Source organism: Centroberyx affinis, unplaced genomic scaffold (assembly GCF_046629955.1).
Source record: "Centroberyx affinis isolate AG114_WGS23_722 - 3 ecotype Tasmania unplaced genomic scaffold, CSIRO-AGI_Caff_v1 ptg001770l_1, whole genome shotgun sequence".
NCBI lineage: Eukaryota > Metazoa > Chordata > Actinopteri > Beryciformes > Berycidae > Centroberyx > Centroberyx affinis.
Window position 1 is genome coordinate 245,279 of NW_027280165.1, and position 22,851 is coordinate 268,129.

Sequence of the window (22,851 nt, forward strand, 5' to 3'; positions counted from 1 at the left end):
ATAACCCATGAAAATTCATCCAACTTATTATTGTTTGATTCTGAGACTGTTTCCTGCCCATTTATTCAATCTTTTAGGCTGAGACCTATATTTTGGGGTTCCACAAATTCTCAAAACTCAAATCAATTGCAATCGATATGTTCTTCACCACTTGGACCCCTCTGACTCACAGCACCCTGCCCCACCCCGCCCCGCCCCACCCATCTCCCCCCTCCCTGCCCTACCCATCTCCCCCCCTCCCTTTAGAACCCATGCCTTCATCCAGCCCCTTCTTCATCAAAGCATACACACAAACATACACAGGGACACATGACACATTCACACACCCTGCCACACACTCTTAAGGGCCAATCAAGCCCAACTAACCCGGCATACAAGACTATATACACAACAAAATCCTGCACACGTTGGTTTGAAACACACATACACACACATTAGCCCTCTCTTTAAACCCCCCCCCCCCAGGTGTTTGGAACCCCAACCCCGACCCATCCGCTCTCTCAAACAAACCGATTCCTCACTCTCTCTCTCTCTCTCTCTCTCTCTCTCTCTCTCTCGTATCCTCTCCTCCTCTGCCTTCCCCTCGCCCCCCTTCTACACTCCTCTCTCACGCCAGTTGCTCTTTATCTGGCGACTCCTCTAGTGTGATGACGGTGAACTCCTCCGTGTTGCCGTTCTCCTGGATCTTCTCCTTGTTCATGAGGGTCACCATCTCCTGCTCCCTCTCCTGGGCGCGGGAGCTGGCCACCGACGAGGCCGCGCCGTTCCCCTCGCCGCCGTCCTTGTTCGCGATCATCAGGGTCTGCTGTTTGCCGCACCAGCTGCAACAGAGAGAGAGAGAGACATTCACACATGTTCAGTTTGCTGGTCGCATTACCTATGATGGGGAGATTGGTGTAAGGGGTTTGAATGTTGGAAGACCGCTGTTCAAATAACATCACATGACAGCACTATCAGAATAAGATAAGAATAATGACAATACAGTACCTGTTTCGTTTGGCGACAGCTGCACACACAAGAAGAATAGCAGCAACTGCCACAACCACTCCAATGATTATCCACCAGCCTGCAGAGAGAAATAACAAGCAATGAATCAACATGACTTAAGATAAGTCAGTAGGAAATGATAAAGGGCGGATAGAAATTGTCAAAATCATGAATTGCAATAATAAGTGTGCTGTGCATTTTTCGCCACATGATCGTATTTCACTGCGATCGTTATGAACTTCAGGGTGTTAGAGAGAAATAATAGGTTTGCTCACTTGATGAACCGCCGCTCTCCCGTTCAGGAGACGTAGGCTCTCCAGGACCCCTCCTCCCCTTGCCAGCAGGCTGCTCTGGAGCAGCAGGTGAACACAAAAAGACAGAGTGTTCAATCATCAACCCTGACATCTCACATACAGGCAATTACTGACAACGACTACTATTGACCACACAATTCAGAGCTACCCCAAGGTCACCAAAACGAGCATAGATTCAACTTAAAACCACATGACATACTCATGCGTAGGTTTTTGGCTGTATTGTGAAGGCTTTATTTTCTTTTTCACTATCTATTTCTTTCATCTTTTTTGTATTTTCATCTGTTAGTGAGACCTAAGGCAGTGTGGCACCTGTCTCCCTATTCTTCCATGTCATCACATGCAAGTGGAAGCAGTCTTCAGCAATCTTCTCATAAAGAGAAGATTTCCCTTTACAAAAAACAACAAATCTAATAAAAACATTGATATTGCGTCCCTGAACATGTTATATAAAATAATTAGTAGCACCCTTATTTAGTCTGAAAATCAAAGTAAGTTGATTAATGGATTTGATTAGCATTCACCTATACAGTAAAATGAATATTATATGATATACCACTCTATAGAGTAGTGAGACAAGCTGCAGCATATTATCCACCCTGCTCAGTGGGTAATAAATCTTCCTCTATCACACAACAGAACTGACTGTAACTGACTGTTCTGCACTATATGTGAGGTCCTGTTGTGCTTCTACCATGTAGTCTGCATGCACAGAGAAACTCTAAATTGTCAGCATGTTGGGTTCAGAAACAAGCAGCAACAAAGCCTGTTTTTAAAATCTGTTCCACAGCTCAACCTAACACAAGGGGGCGTGCTGTGTTCTTAAAGTTTTTTGAGGAGGCTTCCCAAAACCTGTTGCATGTGAATGGCAGGCTGTGCTGTGTTTTTAACAATCCTTCCCTGTGGTCTAAAACTCAACTGGTTTTATACCTTGACTAGGCGATTTTGCATAATTGTGGGGAGAAAAAGTGCCACTCTAATTTGTGCAATTCCTTCACAAGGTGTCTAAAGCAGAGTGTCAGAAATGACTGTTCTAGGAGGCTATTACAGCATGTGTCTAAACAGTCAAGCTAAGGAGCATGATGCATATTGACATTTAATTACAGATTAAGCCATATGACAGAATAAATCCCTCTCCTCTGAGTTATGAATTGTCAGGGGAACAGAGAGGGAGAAAGAGCCTTAGCGATGGTTAGACTTGCTACAGATGTTTGGCTTTATTCGTATCTAATAACTTTAATAGAGGAGGTTAAAATTGACATGAAGTTTACATATGTGTTGCTTGTAAGCCATAATCAACCACCATTTTAGGAAGATTTAGGAAGACCAAACTCAAAGAGAATGGGAGGATGGGTGGGGTTAGGTTACAATAAAGTTTGTTAGTTAAAACAAATTTTTCAACACACACACACACACACACACACACACACACACACACACACACACTATAGAAACGGAACTACCTAATGGTTGGACACTGGCCCTTTGTGACCCAGAAGCACCAGTATAAAGAGCAAAATGTTAAAAACAAATACTTTTCATGGCCTTTTAAAAACCTCAGATGCTATGTTTAGACTAGAAGTGGTCTTCATGATCGATACTGCCATCCTATCCAGTTTTTCATGGATACACACATGCGGATATACATTATACACTTACACAATTTTAGTCATGTTTTGATTTGTTGTGGTGTTTTATGTTGTTATTGGTTTGTTTGTGCATTCAACCTGTAGATGGCAAATCGTGTTTGTCCTTACCCTTTGCTGCAGCATCATTGCTTTCCGGTTCCGTCGTCCCCATCTCCTCCTCGCTGGAGGGCTCAGCAGGGGTCGTCATAGCGTCTCTCCCTGCCTCGAAGACGGGTGGCGACATCCCAGACCCAACGGGCTCCCCCAGCTCCGTCACCAGCACTCCGGGGGTGGCGGTGGACCCCGCACCCCCGGCCTCACTCCCTTCGACCCGCCCGTCTTCAGGACTCGCCTCGCTGCCGGATGCGGCCGCCGTCTCCTCTGGTTCTGTGGACACGGGCGTGGCTGACGGCTTCATCTCCATCACCTCCCCGTGAGCCTCGGCCTCTGTGGCTGCTGCTTTTTCCGCGGGGGCAACCGTGGGGTCCAGCGGGCCGCCGGCCTCATCGTCAGACCCATCTTTTGGAGTGGCCTCTGTGGTGTGAGAGGGCTCTGCGGGGCCGTCGGCTGCTGCGGGGGCCTCTGTCAGGACATCTGTCGGGTCATCTGGCTTTTCCGCAAGGTCCTCCACTGTCTCAGGCTCTGCTGTAGGGTCAGTTGATGAGAGAGCAGAACAGCTTTGAGCCACAGGGAAGCTACACATTGGATGACAGATTGGAGAGATTAATAGCTCTTGTTTGTATCTACCTGACAGTGTCTCATTTCTCTGGATATGGGTGAAGAAGAGCATTCTCACGCCTATCTCTTGACGTGTGTTATATAATGATGACATCAGCCATTGCTTACCGTTGTGGCAATACCTGTTTAATTTCATGGTGCTGTGAAATTACTTCAGCATACGCCCATTCACCTTGTTTTATGGGATTCAAACAGGATTTTTTGATACATTTTTTTTTTAAATAATCACATCATACAAGCATTGTTGTTACTTTAAAAATCCATTTTGCATTCACACAAACATTGTTTTTGTCAAAGCATTCTTTACTTTCCATTGATACTGTTCTCAGTACAGTTGAAAACACTATTTACATGCACTGAGAAACCGTTCATACGGTGTTGAGTAGTATGTTGTAAATATGTCAAATTGTGGGACAGTGCTATCAGAGAGAAGCATTAAAAGACATGAAAATGGTGCATAAAGTATATAAACTACACTACAAAATGAGTCATATCCTGCCTGGTTCCCACTGATAGGTCATTCAATCCTTGTCTTGACATTATCACACCTCCCATTATGTCAAGCTTCTTGCTAGTTGATGACTGACATTTTCTTGTTATGAGCGCATGATCCAAATGGAGCCTGCTCCTCTGAGAAGAGCGAAGCTGGTAACACTTCACTTTACAATTGCTTTTTTGATTTGTTTTACTACAGCTTATGTGTTTGTGCTTCCAATGTCTTACACCCATTATGTATCAAGTTTTTCAGCATGATATTGGGTAACTATAATAATTTTCCATAGGATAATACACTGAAATAAGACCACTTATTCAAGTGGAGTTGTGCAGTTTCCACACAAATGGAAAAGGGTAACCTAAGGGTGGGGAATCTGATCCCTTATCAGCACTAAAGGCAGTAGTGAAAAGTAATTTCATCCGGGAGTCTCGTTCTGCACAGAAGATTCTGGTTAACCGTGTCTTCCTCAGATAACATAGCTGGGAGCTGAGGAGTGGGTAGGATCGACTATATAGGGATGACATCACTCCAAACCAGGTAAACAGACCAAGGTGTGGTCTAAGAGGTCCTCATTTTGTTGTGTCTGCTTGAAACTGTGTCCTGTTAAACAATTCCACAGAGGATATGTGCACCCTAACATAGGAGCTTGAATTACGGTCTGTCGGGCTAGTTTCCTCTCTTATCCATCACAGACTTAGAAGTCACCAGTTCAGTTTCAGAACCTGTAGACTCAGCATGCCTTTGAGTTGCGAAAGACATGCTGTAATCAACCGTAAATGTCAGAGGAAATACAGTAGGTTTCATCAGAGGAACAGTAGCAGATGGCACAGCAGTCAATCTCTCATGTTGTATCCCTGGTTTTCAAATGACGTTAGTGTTTTAACACTGAAGATAGTGACAAATGGGAATAAAAAGACTATGAGTATAAATGGACATTCTGCACTAACCTGGTGCATCTGCGGGAAGGTCTGCATTTCTTCTGAAGGCGTGATCACAGTTCTTCTCAGGTCCAGCTGGTACATGGGGGAATGGGAAGCAGAAGTGGTCAAAATGGACAAGGATGTGACAACTTCCACATTTCTGAGGCAGATTCCAGACGCTTTGACGACAACTGTCACAATAATACAAGTATAGACCAGGTAGATGTAGTCACCTTGTTCATCGTAACAGAAGGCATCACTGAGTTCTTCAGCAGCCATTTCATTTATAAAGAACCCGGTCATGTTCTGTGCACAGTTTTCATGATTCGTATGTCTGAGAATGGCAATGCTCTGGTTGCTTGTCCAGCCATTCCTAAATGGACACAACAATATCATTAGTAGGAGCCACATTTTAACAGCATTTGCAGTGAACTAGATCATTTATCACAGTTACACTATAAAAAAAGAAAAAGAAAACATTCATAATAAATCACTAGCACATAGCTGACAAAAGAAGAGAGAAACACAGCAGAGTAGCACATGGCTGCTTCCTTTATCTAAATATTTAGTTTACACGATCACTATCATATGACAAAGATGTGGAGTATTACACCTTATCTAATCTGAAGACCTGCTTCCTCTTCCTGATTTTACACTTCTTGATCCAGTGCCATGATGGTGACCACAGGAATTTCAAGTTGAACTTTAAATGAGAATACTAATGACTTTTAGGATTCAACTATGATTTCAATATACCCCAGGTTGACTTTGAATTGATGATCATGACCCTGTCATCTATTAGAAATGACCAGGACCCCAACATCTGTGATGTCACATGAAAAAAGATAAAATATAGAAAAAAGTGAGGGGTACGCTCTTGTGAGTTTCTGGTACGGAAAAGTTTCAACTACTTTGAAATAAAGCTGCAAAAACACTACCAAGTCTACCAAGTCATTTTCCCTTTGCTGTCTGAGGAGCAGTCCCAGGCTGTTAATCTCACTGTGTCTCTGGTTTTAAAAGAAAGTCCTGTTCACAACAATTAACAGTAAACATAATAATATTAACACTCTTATGACATAGGAATAACATGTGAATTCAACAAAGGCTCATGATTTCACCTGCAGGTTTCCATCATTTTATCATAGGCCTCCCTCACTTGCTCTGAACTCGCCAGCGTGGTCCCCAGATGCTCACACAGCTTCTGGGCCGCATCAAAGGTCAGGGAGTAGCGATTCGCTCCATCAATCTGAAACACCCTCGCAAAGCTGCAGCTCCGGGAGCTCACTGGCAGGTAGAGAGAAGATGGGTTCAGTGTCTTACAGGTGTCATCCTCATTTGAAATGATAGCAGTAGGGTTAAAGATGTTTGAGACATTGCTTATGTCTTCTAGCACTTGAAAAGTAAACAGAATTTGAATTCCAAATAATTCAGTCAACAACAGTGTGGCAAGCCCCTCCTGTAGTTCAGCAAACTTTCAATAAATCTGTGAATTTACACTTTAGAAATGTAGTTACTTATCAACTCAGTAGGGAATATACTATTTTCGGTTCAGGTGGGAAATGATTCCAGTCAGTTTTAGAACAAATTTCTCAAAAGAACTGAAGGTTATCTCAAAGGAGGGTCTTTAAAATACATGTAAAACCATCAGGTAGTCGTTCAGTCAACAGCAACTGGAGCAACATAAAACATAAAGCTGTAGGAGCCATTATAATCTCATTGTCACTGACTTTTGGGACATTTATGTATTCAAAACTCAAGATCTCTATAGAAACAGAATTTGCAACCAGCAGCTGCAGATACACACCTGTTTTAGACCCACATTTAGGCTCCAAAATAATACAATACAGTAAGGATCCAGACAATATGGATAACATAATGGGTATTTATTATTGGGTCTTAATTTTTGCGTCATATACAAGACACACAAAGCAATCACACACACTCACGCACCACTTCATGTGTAAGACACAAATGGCCAGCTGGGGATTCATTCACTATCGAAACAGAGCTCTTTACGACTCATTCATGTTTTGTTTGCAGGATTTGTGTGGGTTCTACAGTATTTTGGGCATGTTTCTCTCTTCTTTTCCTGAGAGAGGAAACACAGCTATTCAGTCAATTAAAATATCTCTAACTGCCATTCTGATTTCCCCCCGAGAGACTGTGTGGATGCACGAGAACGCTTTCACACCATATAATGTCTGATGAATAAATAAAGTCTTGATTCACAGATGCAGATTGTATTTTGTGGCTGCACTCCTGTGTCATCGATGACTAGCATGAGACAGGGAGGATACTCATCTCCAGTGTTTTGCCCTCAAGCCTCGCCAAGGTTTTGTTTCACACTGTTTTGTTCCAGCCAAAGTGTGCAAACACAGGTATGCATCACACTTAGAGACAAAGAGAGATAGACAAAGGTTTACACACACACACACACACACACACACTCACCACACACTCACCACACTGAGTGTTTCAGATGCCTGGAAAACAAGTCCTCACTGTCATCTCATGAACAAAATAGTTTTGTTTAGCCTCACCCAACCAACCTCTATCTCAAAGAGAGACGTGAGATCAACCCAAACAAAATATGATCAAAAGTTCAATGACAGTGGTATTTGATGGCTGGGAAGATATTGATGGTATCATTACTATCTACTACTGCAACAACTGAGTTGGCTAAGGCATGAGAGGCAAAACAGAGCAAGTTTTGTTCATAAGACAAGCTTTCATTCCAGTTGGCCTTCATTAGAGCATCAATAATCAATGTCAGGAGCCCACAGGATAGAATCATTTTTTGTTATATTTTGGCACTATCTTTTATAATAAGCAGCTACGACTGTGTTTTTGCACTACACTTCCTAGAGAGCACTTGAAATCAGTGGTGGTGCTGTGATGATTTATTCCAAATAAACCTCTATCACTGCTGCTAGGAACATAAAACGCATTAGAACAGCAAATGTAAAAACATTTGTGAATTGAGTGCAGGTTGGATCACTACTGTGTTACATCAATCGACCACAGAGTAGAAAAATTGACATTTATTTATATGAGGATGTTGTCAATTTTGAACATGTTTCAGGTTTACATCACTGATACGGTTTACTGTACAATGAAATCTCTTCACTAATGCACACGGGTGATGCTCATCCTATTTACTTACGTTTACCTGTGCAAAAGAGAACCTTAAGCGAAATGACTTCCTCACACCGAAACAAAAACAAAAATGCAAATTAGGTCTAGCATTTGGAATAGCAAATGAACAGGTGGCAGAACGCAAACACATGTGCAGCACAAAGCACACACACAAGACTGCATCACACACGTACACAGCACGGCAAACCAGACAAAGACACACAAATGCACAGGCACACACACACGCACTAGCATTACCATGAGGACAAAAGGGGGGAATAGGCAAGAAAGATTTTTCAGAACTTAGAAAGCTGAGGGTTTTTTTGATTCAAGCAGGTGAGCCTTTGCTCAAACAACGGGCGCAGACACCACCTGGGAAGAGTCTTGTGATATAACTAGGGGCAGACACTCTCCTCTGAGACTGAGCATGTACCAGTGACTTTATCTCCATAGCGACCTTTCCATGGTTTCCCCCCCTCCCACATAGAGAGAAAAGTTCAGCCTCATGACAATTTCGGTGAAAGTCTAATTGAAGCTATCTCAAAACTTCCATTATGTAAAATACAATCGTACCATCTGTCCGTTGTGGTCTGACACTTCATGAGAAGCCATAAAATGCGCTATCAACATGTGAACTCTGTCCGTTCTGGAAATTTGATCAGGTATCTGATGATGGCTATTGCTGAACAGATAGTTCTGACTAAATTGAGAGTTGCTGAAAACTAGGTCTGTGACAACATTCAGTGTGCCAAGAGCCGTACTCGACAAGACTTTAATTTCATTGCATTGCCCTGTAGAGTTTCTGCAGGCTTCATATCCTCATGGTTCAAATCTAATGTGATGTGCAGATTTCTTGAAATCTGAAGAGTTCATGCACAGAGGAAACGCAACCTTATCTGGTCTATCTATTTGGTGCTTGTTTAAATAGAGTTACCATGGTGACGGATGCACGGGTTGTGAAATATACCTAAAACAGTGTGACTCTTTTTGCAACACCAGACTTGTATGGGACCACACCCAACATGTACAGTATAGCATCTTGAGAGCCGAGCTGTCTACTCAGTTGTGTTTCTTCTATCTTCCATGGCTCCAAATATAATTAGCACTCTTTAAATCAAATCAGATCCCTAGTTGTATATCTAGTAGATACTCTGAGCAATGTACAGACACATACAGTATCTTTGAAAATCACCAGAACACATAATGACATGATATATCGCTGTAACAACAAAAAGGTTTAGGAAAATCCAGTTAGACAACTGATAGTTCTTGTAGAATGGAATCATTACTACCAGTCCAAATTAATACAGTTCACATCCACTACCTGGAGACCCAGATAGACTCACTGGTCTCCTGGAACACCAAAAAACACAGCACAATCACAGCCAGCAGTGACTGTACTTTATAGGACTTTTATACTTCCCTCAGATCACTCAACTCACATGTGATAACTGACAAATACTTCAAAGAGGAAGTCTGCCATTAGCAACCAACTGTCCAAAAACATCAACAAAATCTGAGTTTTGGGCTATGAGCATGTATACTGGGTATTGCAGCACAATATACAGTATGTAAGTAAATTAAAGACAATACATAAATTTAAGAGTATGTTGCAGTTATCCCTACTTCAGATGGTTATCAAGAATAGACATGCTGGAACTTTTGCCACACCCAACCCACACATGTACAGGAATAGTTCACCAGAAAATGAAAATTCACTCATTATTACCCTCATGTCAGCTGAAACACCGGTGAAGTTTGTATGTCCACAAATCACACAGCAAGTTGGCTAGAGCAGCTCCATGTCAGCCTTTTCCAAAACAACTGAAGTGGCTGGGAACTGGTTCTTTAGATTTCAAAAAAGGCCATAAATTACTCTAAACAGCTCATGCAGCATAATGTTTCTTAATAATGTTCTGTAGCCAAACAATAATAGTATTTTGTAGCCAAACAATTGCACTGTGGGTCCAAAAGTCTTATTTACCTCATGCCGAACAAGCTGTTTTATGAAATTATGAAATTTTATGGTCTTTTTTGCCTTTAGTGGGAACTCAAAAGAAGCAGTTCCTGGCCTCTTCAGTTGGTTTGGGGAAGGCTGACATACTGGGCTGGATTATCCATATATGGCATCGGGCAAGTGCCCGGGGGCACCAGCCAATTTGTCTTTATACACAATTATACCTTTAAAGGTTTTGTCATGTTTTCTTTATATATTACTCTCTGGCAGGAATGCATACACGGCCAAAATTAACCTTTGATACGAAAAAAGAATATAAAGAGAAAGAATCGTGGTTGGTGTGTAGGTCTAGGTGCCCCCCCTCCCCGCCTCCCCATCACATTTGAATTTGTCCAGTTCAAGCATTTTGTGCGGGAAGAGAAAACCCGTTCACTGAAAGAGCCGCTGTGAAAAAGTAGGCTGAAAACTACTTTCCCAAGTGTGTTCGCCGCAGTCAGGATTTTCTTAACCTGCCTGTTACTAACTGTAAGGGTGAGAGATCTTTTTCACAACTTAAAAGAGTGAAGAACGAACTGGTCGAGTTAATGCTTATGGAAAGGTCTTCTCTTTGAACTGGATGCGCGGTTTGTGATAGCAACCATAATTTCTAATAGCCTACGCATTGCAATACACTCAGGGATGGACTGGCCATCGGGACTACTGGGAGACTTCCCGGTGGGCCGCTCTATCTACTCTATAAACAGAGTGAGAGGGTGTCATGGGGCCAGAACGCACTGGAACGGCAATCCGGGAGTGAATCTGACGACGGAATGCGCGTTCCGGTTCTGGAAAAATAAATACGGAGCAGTACCGGTTGTTATACAAGTTTTGGTGGCTTTAACGTCCCAGTCCATCCCTGAATGTGCTGCTCCTTACACCTTCTTCAGTTCCCACTGTCACATCAGCTCACCTGAAGTGACTGCTTGCTACAGTCATTGAGCTTGCTTTATTTGGTGGTGTGTGGGGCCTTGTCTGTGGTGCTGAAGTTGCATTAGATGTCTGTAATGATTTTTTTTTTGTTTTATGATTTTTTTAGTCATGCTCTGTAATGGTTTGGCATTTAGTCTTCATTCAGGCCTTTGAAAATTTATGTTGGAAACATAAATAATGTTAAATGATTTTTAACATGATGTCTTTGATGTGAGTTGCATTTAAATTTGATACAGTATAGCTCTGTGTGTAAAGCCTAAAATGGCATGTGTAGTCAATCTATGGTGTAAAGTAATTTGTTGGTTAGTACATTGTCTTATATTTGTCTGTAGTATGTGTGTTGAGCCTGTATAGTTTAAGTTAATGTAAATTTATGATCTTTATTGCCATAGTAAATTTCACTTTTTTGCATGTAAAGTGGAAGGAGGGGGGCACTTCAAGTGAGGTCACCCTAGGGAACCACACTGTGTTAATCCGGGCCTGCTGACATATCAATTTGTGGAAAATGTTAATGCACATTAGAGTGTAGAAATCAGGCTACTGAGAGATTAGACAACAGAAAAAGCCCCTGGTTTTTCCACTGACTGTTATGTGTAAACAGAGAACTGGCAACAGCATGAAGTTCAGGTTTCTGCTGTTAGTGACAGTTGGGCAACAAGGGTGGGTGCCAATACTCTAGTTGTTCCGTTAGGCACCACTGTTTCATTTTCACTCTCTCTCTCTCTCTCTCTCTCTCTCTCTCTCTCTCTCCCTCCCTCTCTCTCTCTCTCTCTCTCTCTCCCTCTCTCTCTCTCTCACACACACACACACACACACATCTGACAGACACTCAGACACATGCTGCCACATGTCAGTGTGCCCCGAAAAGTAAAAAAGAAAACACTCTTGGCCTTGCAAACCCTGCATCAAAGGGAACACAGCCTGTTGGCAAGCTGAAAAGAGATAGAGTGCATGAATCAGAGGTGTTGCCATTAGTATGCAGAGGGAACGGTCATGGGTGTCTTTATAAAGTCCCGAAGCCTGCTATGCCAAGGCAGTGACTCTACCAAAGGCCCTATTGTCACCTAATGGAGTTGAAAGAACCTAGGAGACTGGAGGGTCTGGATGTACAGAGCCCGAGAGAAAGGGGGCTTTAACACAGCGTCCTGCCAAAACCTCCAGCTGCTCTAGTAGTAACAGACAGGCCTGCCTCTTTACTCTCTTTCTCTCACTCCCTTTCTCATTCCCTTTCCCTCTTGTACTCTCTTGCTGCTCTTTATTTGTTTTTTTTCTATGCCAGCTATAAAGAACAAATTACCCCCCGCATGCAGGTGCGCACACACACACACACACACACACACAAAGATACACAGAGACAGACACACACACACACACACACCATGACATTGACCTAACAATTGCTGAAGTAACAACCTGTGCAGAGCCAGTATCCCCAATATCTTGATGAAAAGGATCACACTCAACAATCTCTTTCTCTTGGCTTATTTCTTATCTACTTCTTCTCTTTCTGAACAGACAGAAGCGCATACGTAGAAAATGTTCTCACTGAACCTTTCCCAGAAACATTATAACCACAAAAAAATCCCCATGCTAGAACAGAAAATCTACTATATATGTCCCTGTGCTCTGACGGTAACATCCTTTTATCCACGGTTCACCAGCTGGTTTGCATTAGAAGCTGGAGACCATGTTACCACCGGTCCCACAACGATCCAGTATCCCGTGTTATCTCACTTTTCCTCCATAGAAGTTGCTTGGTCAGCAGGCATGCTCATGTCTCGCCCTTCGCTGGTCACAACAAAGGTGCACAGGCCAGTGGGACAGGTGAAACATGAGCTCCAGCGCACACACACACTCGCAAAATCACCTGAAGGTCACCTGAAGGAATCTCTCTATCTGATTTCCGCTCTAACATCTCTTTTTTTTCCTTGCTCTCTTCCCCTCTACCTCCATCTATCCATTTATTACACTCTTTTAAAAGCAGCCTCGGTCTCTTTCAGACTCTGTCAGGATCGGTACATTTCTGTTACGTCCAGGCTCTCAGTGAATGTTAGCTATTAAATCTCTCATCTAAATTGAAAGGAGGTTTCAGTGGGTGAAGCCAGACCCTTTACAGATGAACCATGATAAGAAAGACAGCTTGACCTCCAGCACTCTTTTCAAACTATCATCTTTGGGGAGTAGAAAAGGGAGACCTTAGTGGAAAATATACACTTTGAGACAGGTCCTTGCATTGGCTGTCAGGTTTAGAATACATTTTTACTTTTAAATGACCATTGGCCATCAATACATGTGATATGTGCTATGTTTTATAGATAAACTCTGTGTTAGAGCCTTCAGGTCACCGAACACTGGCTATTATTGACCATTGAGCCAGAAGAATAGGTATATATTGGTGAAGCCAGTTTAAGTGCTTACAGTCTTGGTCTCTGGAGGTTTTCTGCTTCGCTATGAATATCTAACTATATCTATTTTTGTTTTCTTCTACATATTGGTTTTATTGCATATGTGATTCTATAGAATCCTAGTACCATTGCTACTACAATCTATCAAATAATGACTTGTTTCTCAGCACACACATCTCATTACGTTGGAGCTCGAAATGAAAATCTAGATGTAGCCTTGTGTTATGGCTGAGGATGTGGTGAGTGTGGAGATCACTGAGTTTGCCTTATGCAGGAGGATCTGTATACATTACAGAGCTCTTTTGGAGCAGCTTTCCCAGGGCCACAAAGACTTTAGTGTATATGAGGAGGAAAAGCAGGCAGGGGGGGGGCGGGAGACCAGGGTAGCAGCTCGGGAGCCTGAGACTCGCAAAAAGCCTTTAAAACGTAATTAATAGGTTTAACAGCGCACGCGGAGATAGAGTAGCCCTGAAATATGAGCACCCCTCCTCCATTTAAGACCTGTTTAAATGCAGATCAGCGTCCGAGGGAGAGGGTGCCCGAAAAGCCCCGAGGTAGCGGGTAAAGTAGGGGGGAAAACGAGAAGAGAGGAGGAGAGGAATTCTTACAATATGGTGGTGCAGGACCATGAGGCTGCGGGGCGGTTGGTTTGGAGAGGAGGGTACAGCGGTGAGAGGAGGTGAACACGTGTCTGAGAGTCTCAGGTGGCCGGAGATGGGACTCGCAGCCCGTACAGGCACAAGCCCTCTTTGTCATGCCCAGGTCCCGGACCGCAGGGCCCCTCACCGCCCCTCACCTTGAAACGTGACACGGCCAGGTGCGGGAGGGGTCGTTACGCCAAGGAGGCAAATACGGCCACATTTGCAAGAAGTCCAGGGTTCATGTCGGTGTATGTGTGTGTGTGTGTGTGTGTGTGTGTGTGTGTGTGTGTGAGAGAGAGAGAGAGAGAGTCAGGACTGTGGTCAATCTGCTCTTGTCTAAAGTGGATGATCTGCTACAGGTGTATCAATGATGGGAAACCCCAAAAGCAAGACAAAGACCACTTACAGACTGATAGTATGAAGTTATTGAGTGTTTTTTTTATGAATGTGCTGGAATACCCTTATATTCCACCCTCGTTTTTCCGTTCTGATCAACAGATCTTCTCAGTTGATTTGCTTTACAGGTTGAAAGAGATAAGAATTTCACATGGTTTAGGTCAGATTTGAAAGGTCTTCACACTTTTACTGTCAGGACTGGGAAGATTACTTTCAAACTGTGCTCTTCCACAAAGTGCTGATCACTTTCTTAAAATTACAATCAGTCGGCATGAACAAAATAATATGATTTCTCACAGTTTTATTACATTGCCTGCAGAAGTCATAATGTGAATTTAAATGGATGGAATTAATTACAATCTCATTTGATTGTTCCAGGGCTTTTTCAGTTACTGTAAAAGATAACAGTTGCCATTTTTGGTAGTCACATCACAGTTTCTCCATTACATACAATCCATTACTTCCCAATGTGGACAGTTTACAGAGCCATACATCCATGGCCATATAGGAGGCACAGTAAAAAACCCTCTGTAAATCTCATCGCGGTTTTTGTGGAAGTCTGGATCTGGCCACAAGTCCATGAGTCCTGCTCTTAATGATGTGCTTTAGGCGAAACACAGCCACAGATTTAAGGTTCAAAGACAACGTCCGGACCGGGACGAGCAGTAACCACCCCAGGACTCTGCTCGCCAGACATCCAATTACAGACACATGACATACACACACACACACACACACACACACGCACGCGCAAAAACTCACAACTTGCCACTACACTGTGAGCCCTGAGGTTAAATCAGGGGGCAAACACGTGTTGAAGCACTGGGGGAAAGTGGATACACCCCCTCTTCACACATACACACATACAGTTCCTATACGAGCCGCCTAGCTAGCCTCATATTCGCCTTTAAATACTGGTCAAATTTATAGCTCGATGCTGATTGTTCCTTGGCACAGTGCCAGAGGGAGTCATTGTTAACTGCCCCCCCACCCCACCCCTCCATTCCCCACCCCTCCTCCAAAACCCCTAAGGGAACAAGCCAGACTAACCCAGACCTGTTTGATTCAGCACCAACTTCTCCTCCACAGAGATATACCGCTCCGAGCAACATATCCAATCAAAATCTTACACAGGAGGCACAAGGGAGAAGGAGACAAAGAGAAACAGGCAGACAATGAGGAGGAAAAGGTAGAGCGATTGATGGATATCCTTTGTGTTAGACAATAAAGCATTAAGCGTGGCGACATAGATTCCAGCTGTAGCTGCATGGCAAAAAAAAAAAAAAAAGCACAGTCTCTCTATTTCTCCCTCTAACTGAAGAGATGAAGGACGGTTTCTGAAAGCTACACTGATCATCCAAAACCCTGATAAATAAGGTTCACTTCCCAGTGTGTGCATGTGTGCGAGAGGCAGAGTGAGCCTGAGCGCCTGTCTCCTTTGTGTCTATCAGGAGTCTCAGACTGCCAGACGTAAGCCTGTCTGTGCTGGTGTAGCGCACGCTGTCTTGCCGGCATCCACTCATCCATTCTACAAGCAGCAGCAGAGCACAGCCTCTCTCACTGTCTCCTCTTTACACGAACCCACACACGCTCTCTCAAATTCTCAACAAGGCTCAACTCTAAGGTCCGAGGGGGAAAGGAAAAAAAACCAAAAAAACCCAATACTGTCGGGTCATAAAATCTGGCAACAAAGGAGTGTTGCCAGCCTGAGACCAGACAGAATAAAGAACAAAATCCCCAAACAAAGAGCTGTCCGCCGGGCAAAGGCGCAGTCCCCTCACCTTGAGGTTGTTCCGACCTGGAGGAGGCCAGTAATCCAAAGGTGACCCCCAAGAGCAGAGTCCACATCCTGGGCAAAGCGTCTGTCGATGGCTGGGTGAGTAGCTGGGAGAGGAGGTGTGTAACGGCTCTCCTGTGGTCCTGTCTTCTCCCTGCCAGGAGTGACGGGTGCTCTCTCTCTCTGTGTGTGTGTGTGTGTGTGTGTGTGTGTGTGTGTGCGTGTGTGTGCGCGCGTGTGTGTGTGTGTGTGTGTGTGAAAGAGAGAGAGTGGGTGAGTGAGATAGCAATAATAATAATAAAAAAAACAAAAACAGAAGGAGCCTGGCACTCTGAAGGGAGTTGCTGTGAGTGTCTGGTAGCTATTGGAGCAGACACAGACTTTGCCCAACTTTTCTATTCTCTGCCTGTAGAAAGACACAGAGGCTAGTGGCACACAAGCAGAGAGGGAAGAGGGTGGTTCATGTGAGCACACACCCTTCTGCCGCTCCCACACTTGCCCCCTCCCACCTTCCCTCCCACCCCACCTCACGCAGCCTCTCTCTCTTTCCCTCTACTCTCTCTCTCCCTCTCTCTCTCTCTCTCTCTCTCTTCCTGTCTGACTGCCTCCACAGTTTGTAATGTAATGGATAAGAAGGTGATCTTTCCCTCTGTCTGGCTGACTATCCTTGTCTCGCCCCTTCCCTCCCCTCCTCTCTCTCTCTCTCTCTCTCTCTTTCTCTCCTCCTGTCTTACTCTTTTTATGTTCTTGACAGCAACAGTTTCTGAGAGCGCATCTGGTCTTTTGTTCAGTCCTCACTCCATTTTCAATTCATCTGATGTTCTTGTCTCCGCTCTCTCGCTCTCTCCCTCGCTCTCTCTCTTTCTCTTTCGCTGTATGTCTCAGTGTGATACTATGCCACCAATTGAAAGAGGTCACTTCCATTTCACAGAAACACACTTTGTCTTCAAGGTTCTACCCCAAAATCCGAGACATTGTTCGTAAGATGTGAAATGCTGTGATCAGTTCTCTGTGTTTCACTTCTGTTTTGCACCTGCTTTGATTTTCTCATTGCCCTGATGGTCAGCATACTGTATATTCACGGGGAAAATATGAAAGCCAATAAATGTGACTTATTCACAACTCTCTCTCCATGTCTACTGTGCACAGGCATGACATAATGATGGCCATGACAATTTGTCCCAGCTACACTGTTAAAATGAGCTCCCAAATATAGAAACATGCTCGATGATATCTGCAGGATGTGACACAACTGCAGTGGTTTGCTGTCCATTTTCATTATGAGAAATCTGCCCACTCTCTCTAAACCTCAGGCTCATTTCACTAAAGCAGGTGAAGAGACAGAGTCATCTCAGGTTTCTGAAATCCCCCTGACTAGCTACATATCTTATGGTGCCTGCATGTGATTGCGAAATATTTGAAATAAATACGTGTGATGGAAAACCATGACTGTTAGTCTGCAGTGCTTTGGCTACCCTAGCAAACATCCATAAAGAATGCTCTAATGGCTCAGCATGAAAACAACACTCTGGCCAGCAGCTCCATAGTCATGGGAAAAGCACTCAAGGACACACATAGGAAACAAGCTGATGCAATCTGGACCCTCCGGTTGAATACAGTGATTATTACAATCGAAACCGGACAGCAGCTCATACGTAGCATTTTCAGCTATTTTATATCTGGATGGCACAAAAAGGGAGGGAGACACATTGGGGGGTAATGGGTGCTCTAAACACAGTTGTACAACAGAATAGAAAGCCAGCAGGGCGCCGTATGTAACTTTGAGGAAATCGAGTGAAAAAAAGAATGAGGGCAGTGTTATGCCATACAGATAAATGATTACAGCTCAGATAATAGCTGCGATTTTCACCTCTGTTGGTGCAGATCTGCTTGATTTCAACCATATTCGTGAGAAATATTGAGGGATAGACTTGATTCATGCATACAAAGTGAAGATCCATAGAAAATACTGTAAAATGAGTAACTAACCACAATCAATAGGCATATTAATTGGCTGTGATATTCTTGCTATTCTCAGATTCTCGCTGGCAGACCTGTTGCTGCCCCTGAAGCTCCTGCTGCTCGCTCCAGCAGTGAAACACAGGCGGCATATATGGCAGAAATAACAGCATAGAGCTAAAGACAAAAGACTCACATCATATCCCCAGCTGCACAGCAATTTAATGACCTATAAATAAACATGCAGTAATAGGAATAAGTCAAAAACAGTGCTGAAGACAATGTAGTCCCAATGGATCACTATAGGAGAACCCCTCGACTTCCCTCTCCTCTGCCCTCTGCTAACCTCCGGTGCGGGACATACAGCTGATTACAAGGTTAAGTGGTTTGGCAAGTGGTTGTGAAAGCTACAGAGACAGAAGGCCTTTAGACAAGTGTGAACTGCGACAAAAAGCAGAGAAGAGAATACATGTTAAATCAAGAATGGCTTTGATTTGACGTTTAGATTAGAATCAGAGAGAGTATACATCAGCTGGTCCTGAATTTAGGCAAATTTGTTGTTGAGATGGTTTCAGTTATGTAGACGCTCATTCTAGAAAGCTCTGTGAGACACATCCGTCTTTTCTGATGACAGCATTCACACTGACACAGAATGAAAGTCACAGGGAGGAAGTTGAAGAAGTAACCACGAAGAAAAAAAAACCCCACTGCAAAATAATCACACCTTGTTTCATTTGCTTACTTCCTGTTTTAGCTGTTGCCATGGCAACATTTGTTTGTTTTTCCTCTGAGGTGATAAGAAGAGATGAGGCAATTGCAAATGCAGACTCCAAAACAAACACATTCACACTCCAACTTCAGCTGAAAAAACACATATAAGGTTAATTTGTTATTTCGGTGTATTTGAAAAGTATTCAGAGATAGAGAGACTAATGCAAACAATGGTTAAAATTAAAGTGATTTATAGGTCAATCTAAAAATTGAATAAAGTAGAAATGAAAGAAAACAAAAAAGACAGCAACATCGAGCCTGACAGATGATGAAATGGAGCGAGAGAGAGAGAGAGAGAGAGAGAGAGAGAGAGAGAGAGAGAGAGAGAGAGAGAGAGACAAGTGATTATCCAGCCTGAGTTCAGTTTCCCTCACAGAACAATGCCTGTCCTAGTTTCTCTCTCTGAGGAAACAACTGACACAAAACGCAAAGACGGTCCATTCCTTTATTGAATAGCTGGGTCAGTGTGTAATATTTGCTGTGATTGATAAATGTCCTTTTAAACACTTGAACCACACACGGTCACATGCAGGCCGGGCCGCATCAAGAAGGCCAACTTAGTCAACACAGCAGTACAATGCAATGCACATACTTCTCAATCACTGTCATTCTACACAATTAAAATAAACGTGTTTACCTTAGTTGAACTCAAGTATTCATGCTTAAACTTGTGTGAATGTAACCTATGAATGAGTTGGCCATATTCTTCCAAAAGGGGTCAGTTTGACTTCATTTAGGTGTGGGAGGAAGGGATCGAATTGCCATTCTTAGGATTCAAACTTTTAAAGCAGACAGAAAAAAAACTTCTGTTCAGCCTTATTTTTTGACAAACGAAAGTAAAAGAGAAGAGAGAGAAAGTCTGTGCGGCCGGACCAGCCTGAGCATCGGTTTGAAAAATACACCAGAGACACCAGAGACTAGCAGCTGTATACCGGGCATGACTGAACCCCCAAATTACACATTAGACTGCTGAGTCAGCCGATACACATCCAGTAAAAATTTCCACGACTCTTACTCAGTGAGGACACACACACACACTCCCATCAGACGTCCTTGCGGTCGGGAATCCTTGTGGTAATGGCTTGGCCCGACTAATGGCACTTCCCCAGCATTCCTGTTAAGCAACGTGCCTTTTTCCCCTCTGACCAGCACAGCGAGTGGAATGTGACCAGACGCAATCTCAAGATGTCCATATACGTACAAAGCAGCGAGAAAGACCCAATCCACCAGTCACTGTCAAAACATCCAGTGAAGGGCAAGAGATGTGAGCATAGATGTTTCATTCAAAAATGTGGACCAATGCACACTGTTTATACGACGCTGTCAAAATGCTGTGAGAAAGCGTACTGACGAGAACTACATGTTGCTGTAGGCCAGTGATTCTCAACCTTTTTCATATCAAGAACCCCTAATGTAGTCCACATTAGGGCCACGGACCCCCAGTCGATGAGATTTTGTCTCTCGGACCCAAATCTGAGAATATATTTATTGCTAGATATGATTTTGTCGAGAATACCATGGCTGTCTGTATTGTAGGTAGAGAGATAGCAGTGAAACTATGATCAAAATAGTCATTCTTCTACATTCTCTAACTGTGTTCTTGTAAATGAAATAATTCATAATTCATTAATTTGCTGGGGACCCCCTGGAACCCTCTCAAGGACCCCTGGTGGTCCCCGGACCCCATGTTGAGAACCACTGCTGTAGGTTTATTAGACGCACAAAGTAATAAAAAACAACTTTAACTGTATTACGCCAACACTTCTAATACAGTTAATAAAGTTGTTTTTTTATTACTTTGGGGTTGTTGTTTGTTGGTCCACATTTGAGCCACATGATTCTGTGGGAGAACCCGTCTATACAGCCAGATATCACAATGCCAAACGGTTTTAATTTGTCATACCTCTCTACATGCCACAAGTAATTTGGACCCATAGAATAGTACTTGCGTCTAATAAACCTACGACATGTCCGCGACAAGGTTCTGCGTGGGTTCAGTTCACAAAGAATTCACATTACCGTCTCCCTTTTAACACAGAGGCCATGTTTCTGCTTTAAAGTCAACCACATAGTTCTGTATCCAAACATCTGTCCAGGTCCGCGCAGCTCTGATAAGATGGCCCTTCTGATGTCACTTGTTGAAGAGTAGCCGCCCCGTCTCCTCAGTCCTAATTCTTTCAAGCGTGCTTTCAGGGTTCCACAGGACATTTTAATGTCATGATATGTTGAAAGCATATCGAGAATTACATCATCAACAATCATATAAATGTCCTTTGTTAAAATATTCCCTTATGATTTCAATCCCCTCTTCCATCCTTTCAAACTCAGTTTAAAATTCGTGCAAGGACACTGCTGAGAGTAGTACACAATAGAAACAGGAAATGACATTAAACTGTCACCAGGGACTTGGGTTCTGTCCAATCACAAACAAGAAGTGTTGTCCCACCTCTTCCGTAATCTGAAATGTCGTTGTGTTTTGTGAAATGTCGTTGTGTTTTGTGAAATGTCGTCGTGTTTTGTGAAATATCGTTGTGTTTTGACCCTCAGGGCCACCGTAGTGTAATGTCTATGTATAGATATTATTCACAGATATTATAGCTATAACACAGCATGGAATTTGCATGTGTTCTGATTTCAATCACTTAGGTAGAAGCTGTGAACTCATGGGAGTTACTGGAAAGATATTGATTAGCTTCTTCTGCATGCATCAATTCGGCTTCCTGTTGTTTTTCTTTGGTTAACCTATCTACGACAACCGAAACTACTGTGGGCGTCTGATATATCTGTGTTGATGCTTCTGCTGGAGGCCGTGCCTCACCCCGCACTCTAGTTGATGCAGCAGCGTCTCAGGCAGAATGAGCTACGTCGGCATCATGGGAGCATGACTGGGCCGCTTCAAAAGGCCGGGCTTTGTGCAACGACAACAAGGCGAGGGCCTCGCTTGTGTTTGGGTGCTGGGACGGCAGAGCGGGCGTGTTTGGACAGTGAGTGTCACAGACTACTGTATAGCCAACTGGAATGTCCTGTGTCATCCCCCATCTGGGTCATACTCACAGTCAGTGTGGCAGCGATAAGCCTCAGTAATCTCGCAGGTGAAGCGTTTGCAGAAGCCCCCTGGTTCCTGGCACCTTGACTAATTCAAATGTACTTCCTTCCGGTAGAACTGAAAATATGGATGAAGCAAGTTGAGTCGCAAAGGAGGCTTTTCAAAGAAATGATTTTACGGTAGGCTTTCTAAACAAACTCGGTGCATCCCCTTTTAAAAGGGATAATTCAATAGAGAAGCGCTGGTAGTAAGGGAAAATGGGGAGAGCAGAGGAAATCCTGTCAACAATGGTTGAACAAACTTGAGCGTGAGACAGTGTGGATGAGAGCAAGCCTCTCACCAAGCCTGGTGATCATTCACAAAGCCTGTTCACACAGGGAAATATGCGTCTATGTGTGTATGTGTGTGAGATCAGAGAAAGAGAGAGACAGAGAGAGGGAGAGATTCCTGAGCAGCAAGCAGACTAAGCAGACTAAAATGGGCAATTACTGAATGATAAAACCATAAATATATAAAAAATTTTATGTCAAAAATTATTCATCACTGATCCACATTTTAGACTCCAAAAGACCCGTGTCCTTCAAATGTCTGAGAAATCCATTTCAAAATATGTATAAATCCAGCAGGGGCTTCCTTTGAAAGCCTTAGGCCTGTTAATACATGAATGTACAGTGCTGAGTTTTGATGAAGCCCAGGAGGAGGTGGAGTGTTG

The 22,851-nt window shown here is 43.4% G+C and overlaps 1 protein-coding gene across 1 annotated transcript; it reads right to left on the reverse strand.

Annotated features, from left to right (window-relative positions):
• Positions 1-246: 246 nt before the first annotated feature.
• cd44b (CD44 molecule (IN blood group) b) lies at positions 247-16,777 on the reverse strand. The gene is made up of 8 exons (XM_071529144.1): positions 16,368-16,777; positions 6,202-6,367; positions 5,317-5,456; positions 5,111-5,176; positions 3,059-3,574; positions 1,263-1,337; positions 988-1,066; positions 247-821 (listed from the first exon to the last, which is right to left on the reverse strand). Exons 1-8 carry the CDS (start codon positions 16,432-16,434, stop codon positions 608-610), a joined length of 1,323 nt encoding a protein of 440 aa, XP_071385245.1. The 5' UTR covers positions 16,435-16,777; the 3' UTR covers positions 247-607.
• Between the last annotated feature and the right edge of the window lie 6,074 nt (positions 16,778-22,851).

What these genes read in the sequence shown, in the direction of transcription:
- cd44b (XM_071529144.1), bottom strand. Translation starts at nt 16,434, where the DNA reads ATGTGGACTCTGCTCTTGGGGGTCACCTTTGGATTACTGGCCTCCTCC. An exon ending in CCTTCCCGCAGATGCACCAG is followed by an intron (nt 3,575 to 5,110) that starts GTTAGTGCAGAA and finishes CTGACCCTACAG; the next exon opens with CAGAGCCTGAGACAGTGGAG. An exon ending in CAATGATGCTGCAGCAAAGG is followed by an intron (nt 1,338 to 3,058) that starts GTAAGGACAAAC and finishes CTGCTGCTCCAG; the next exon opens with AGCAGCCTGCTGGCAAGGGG.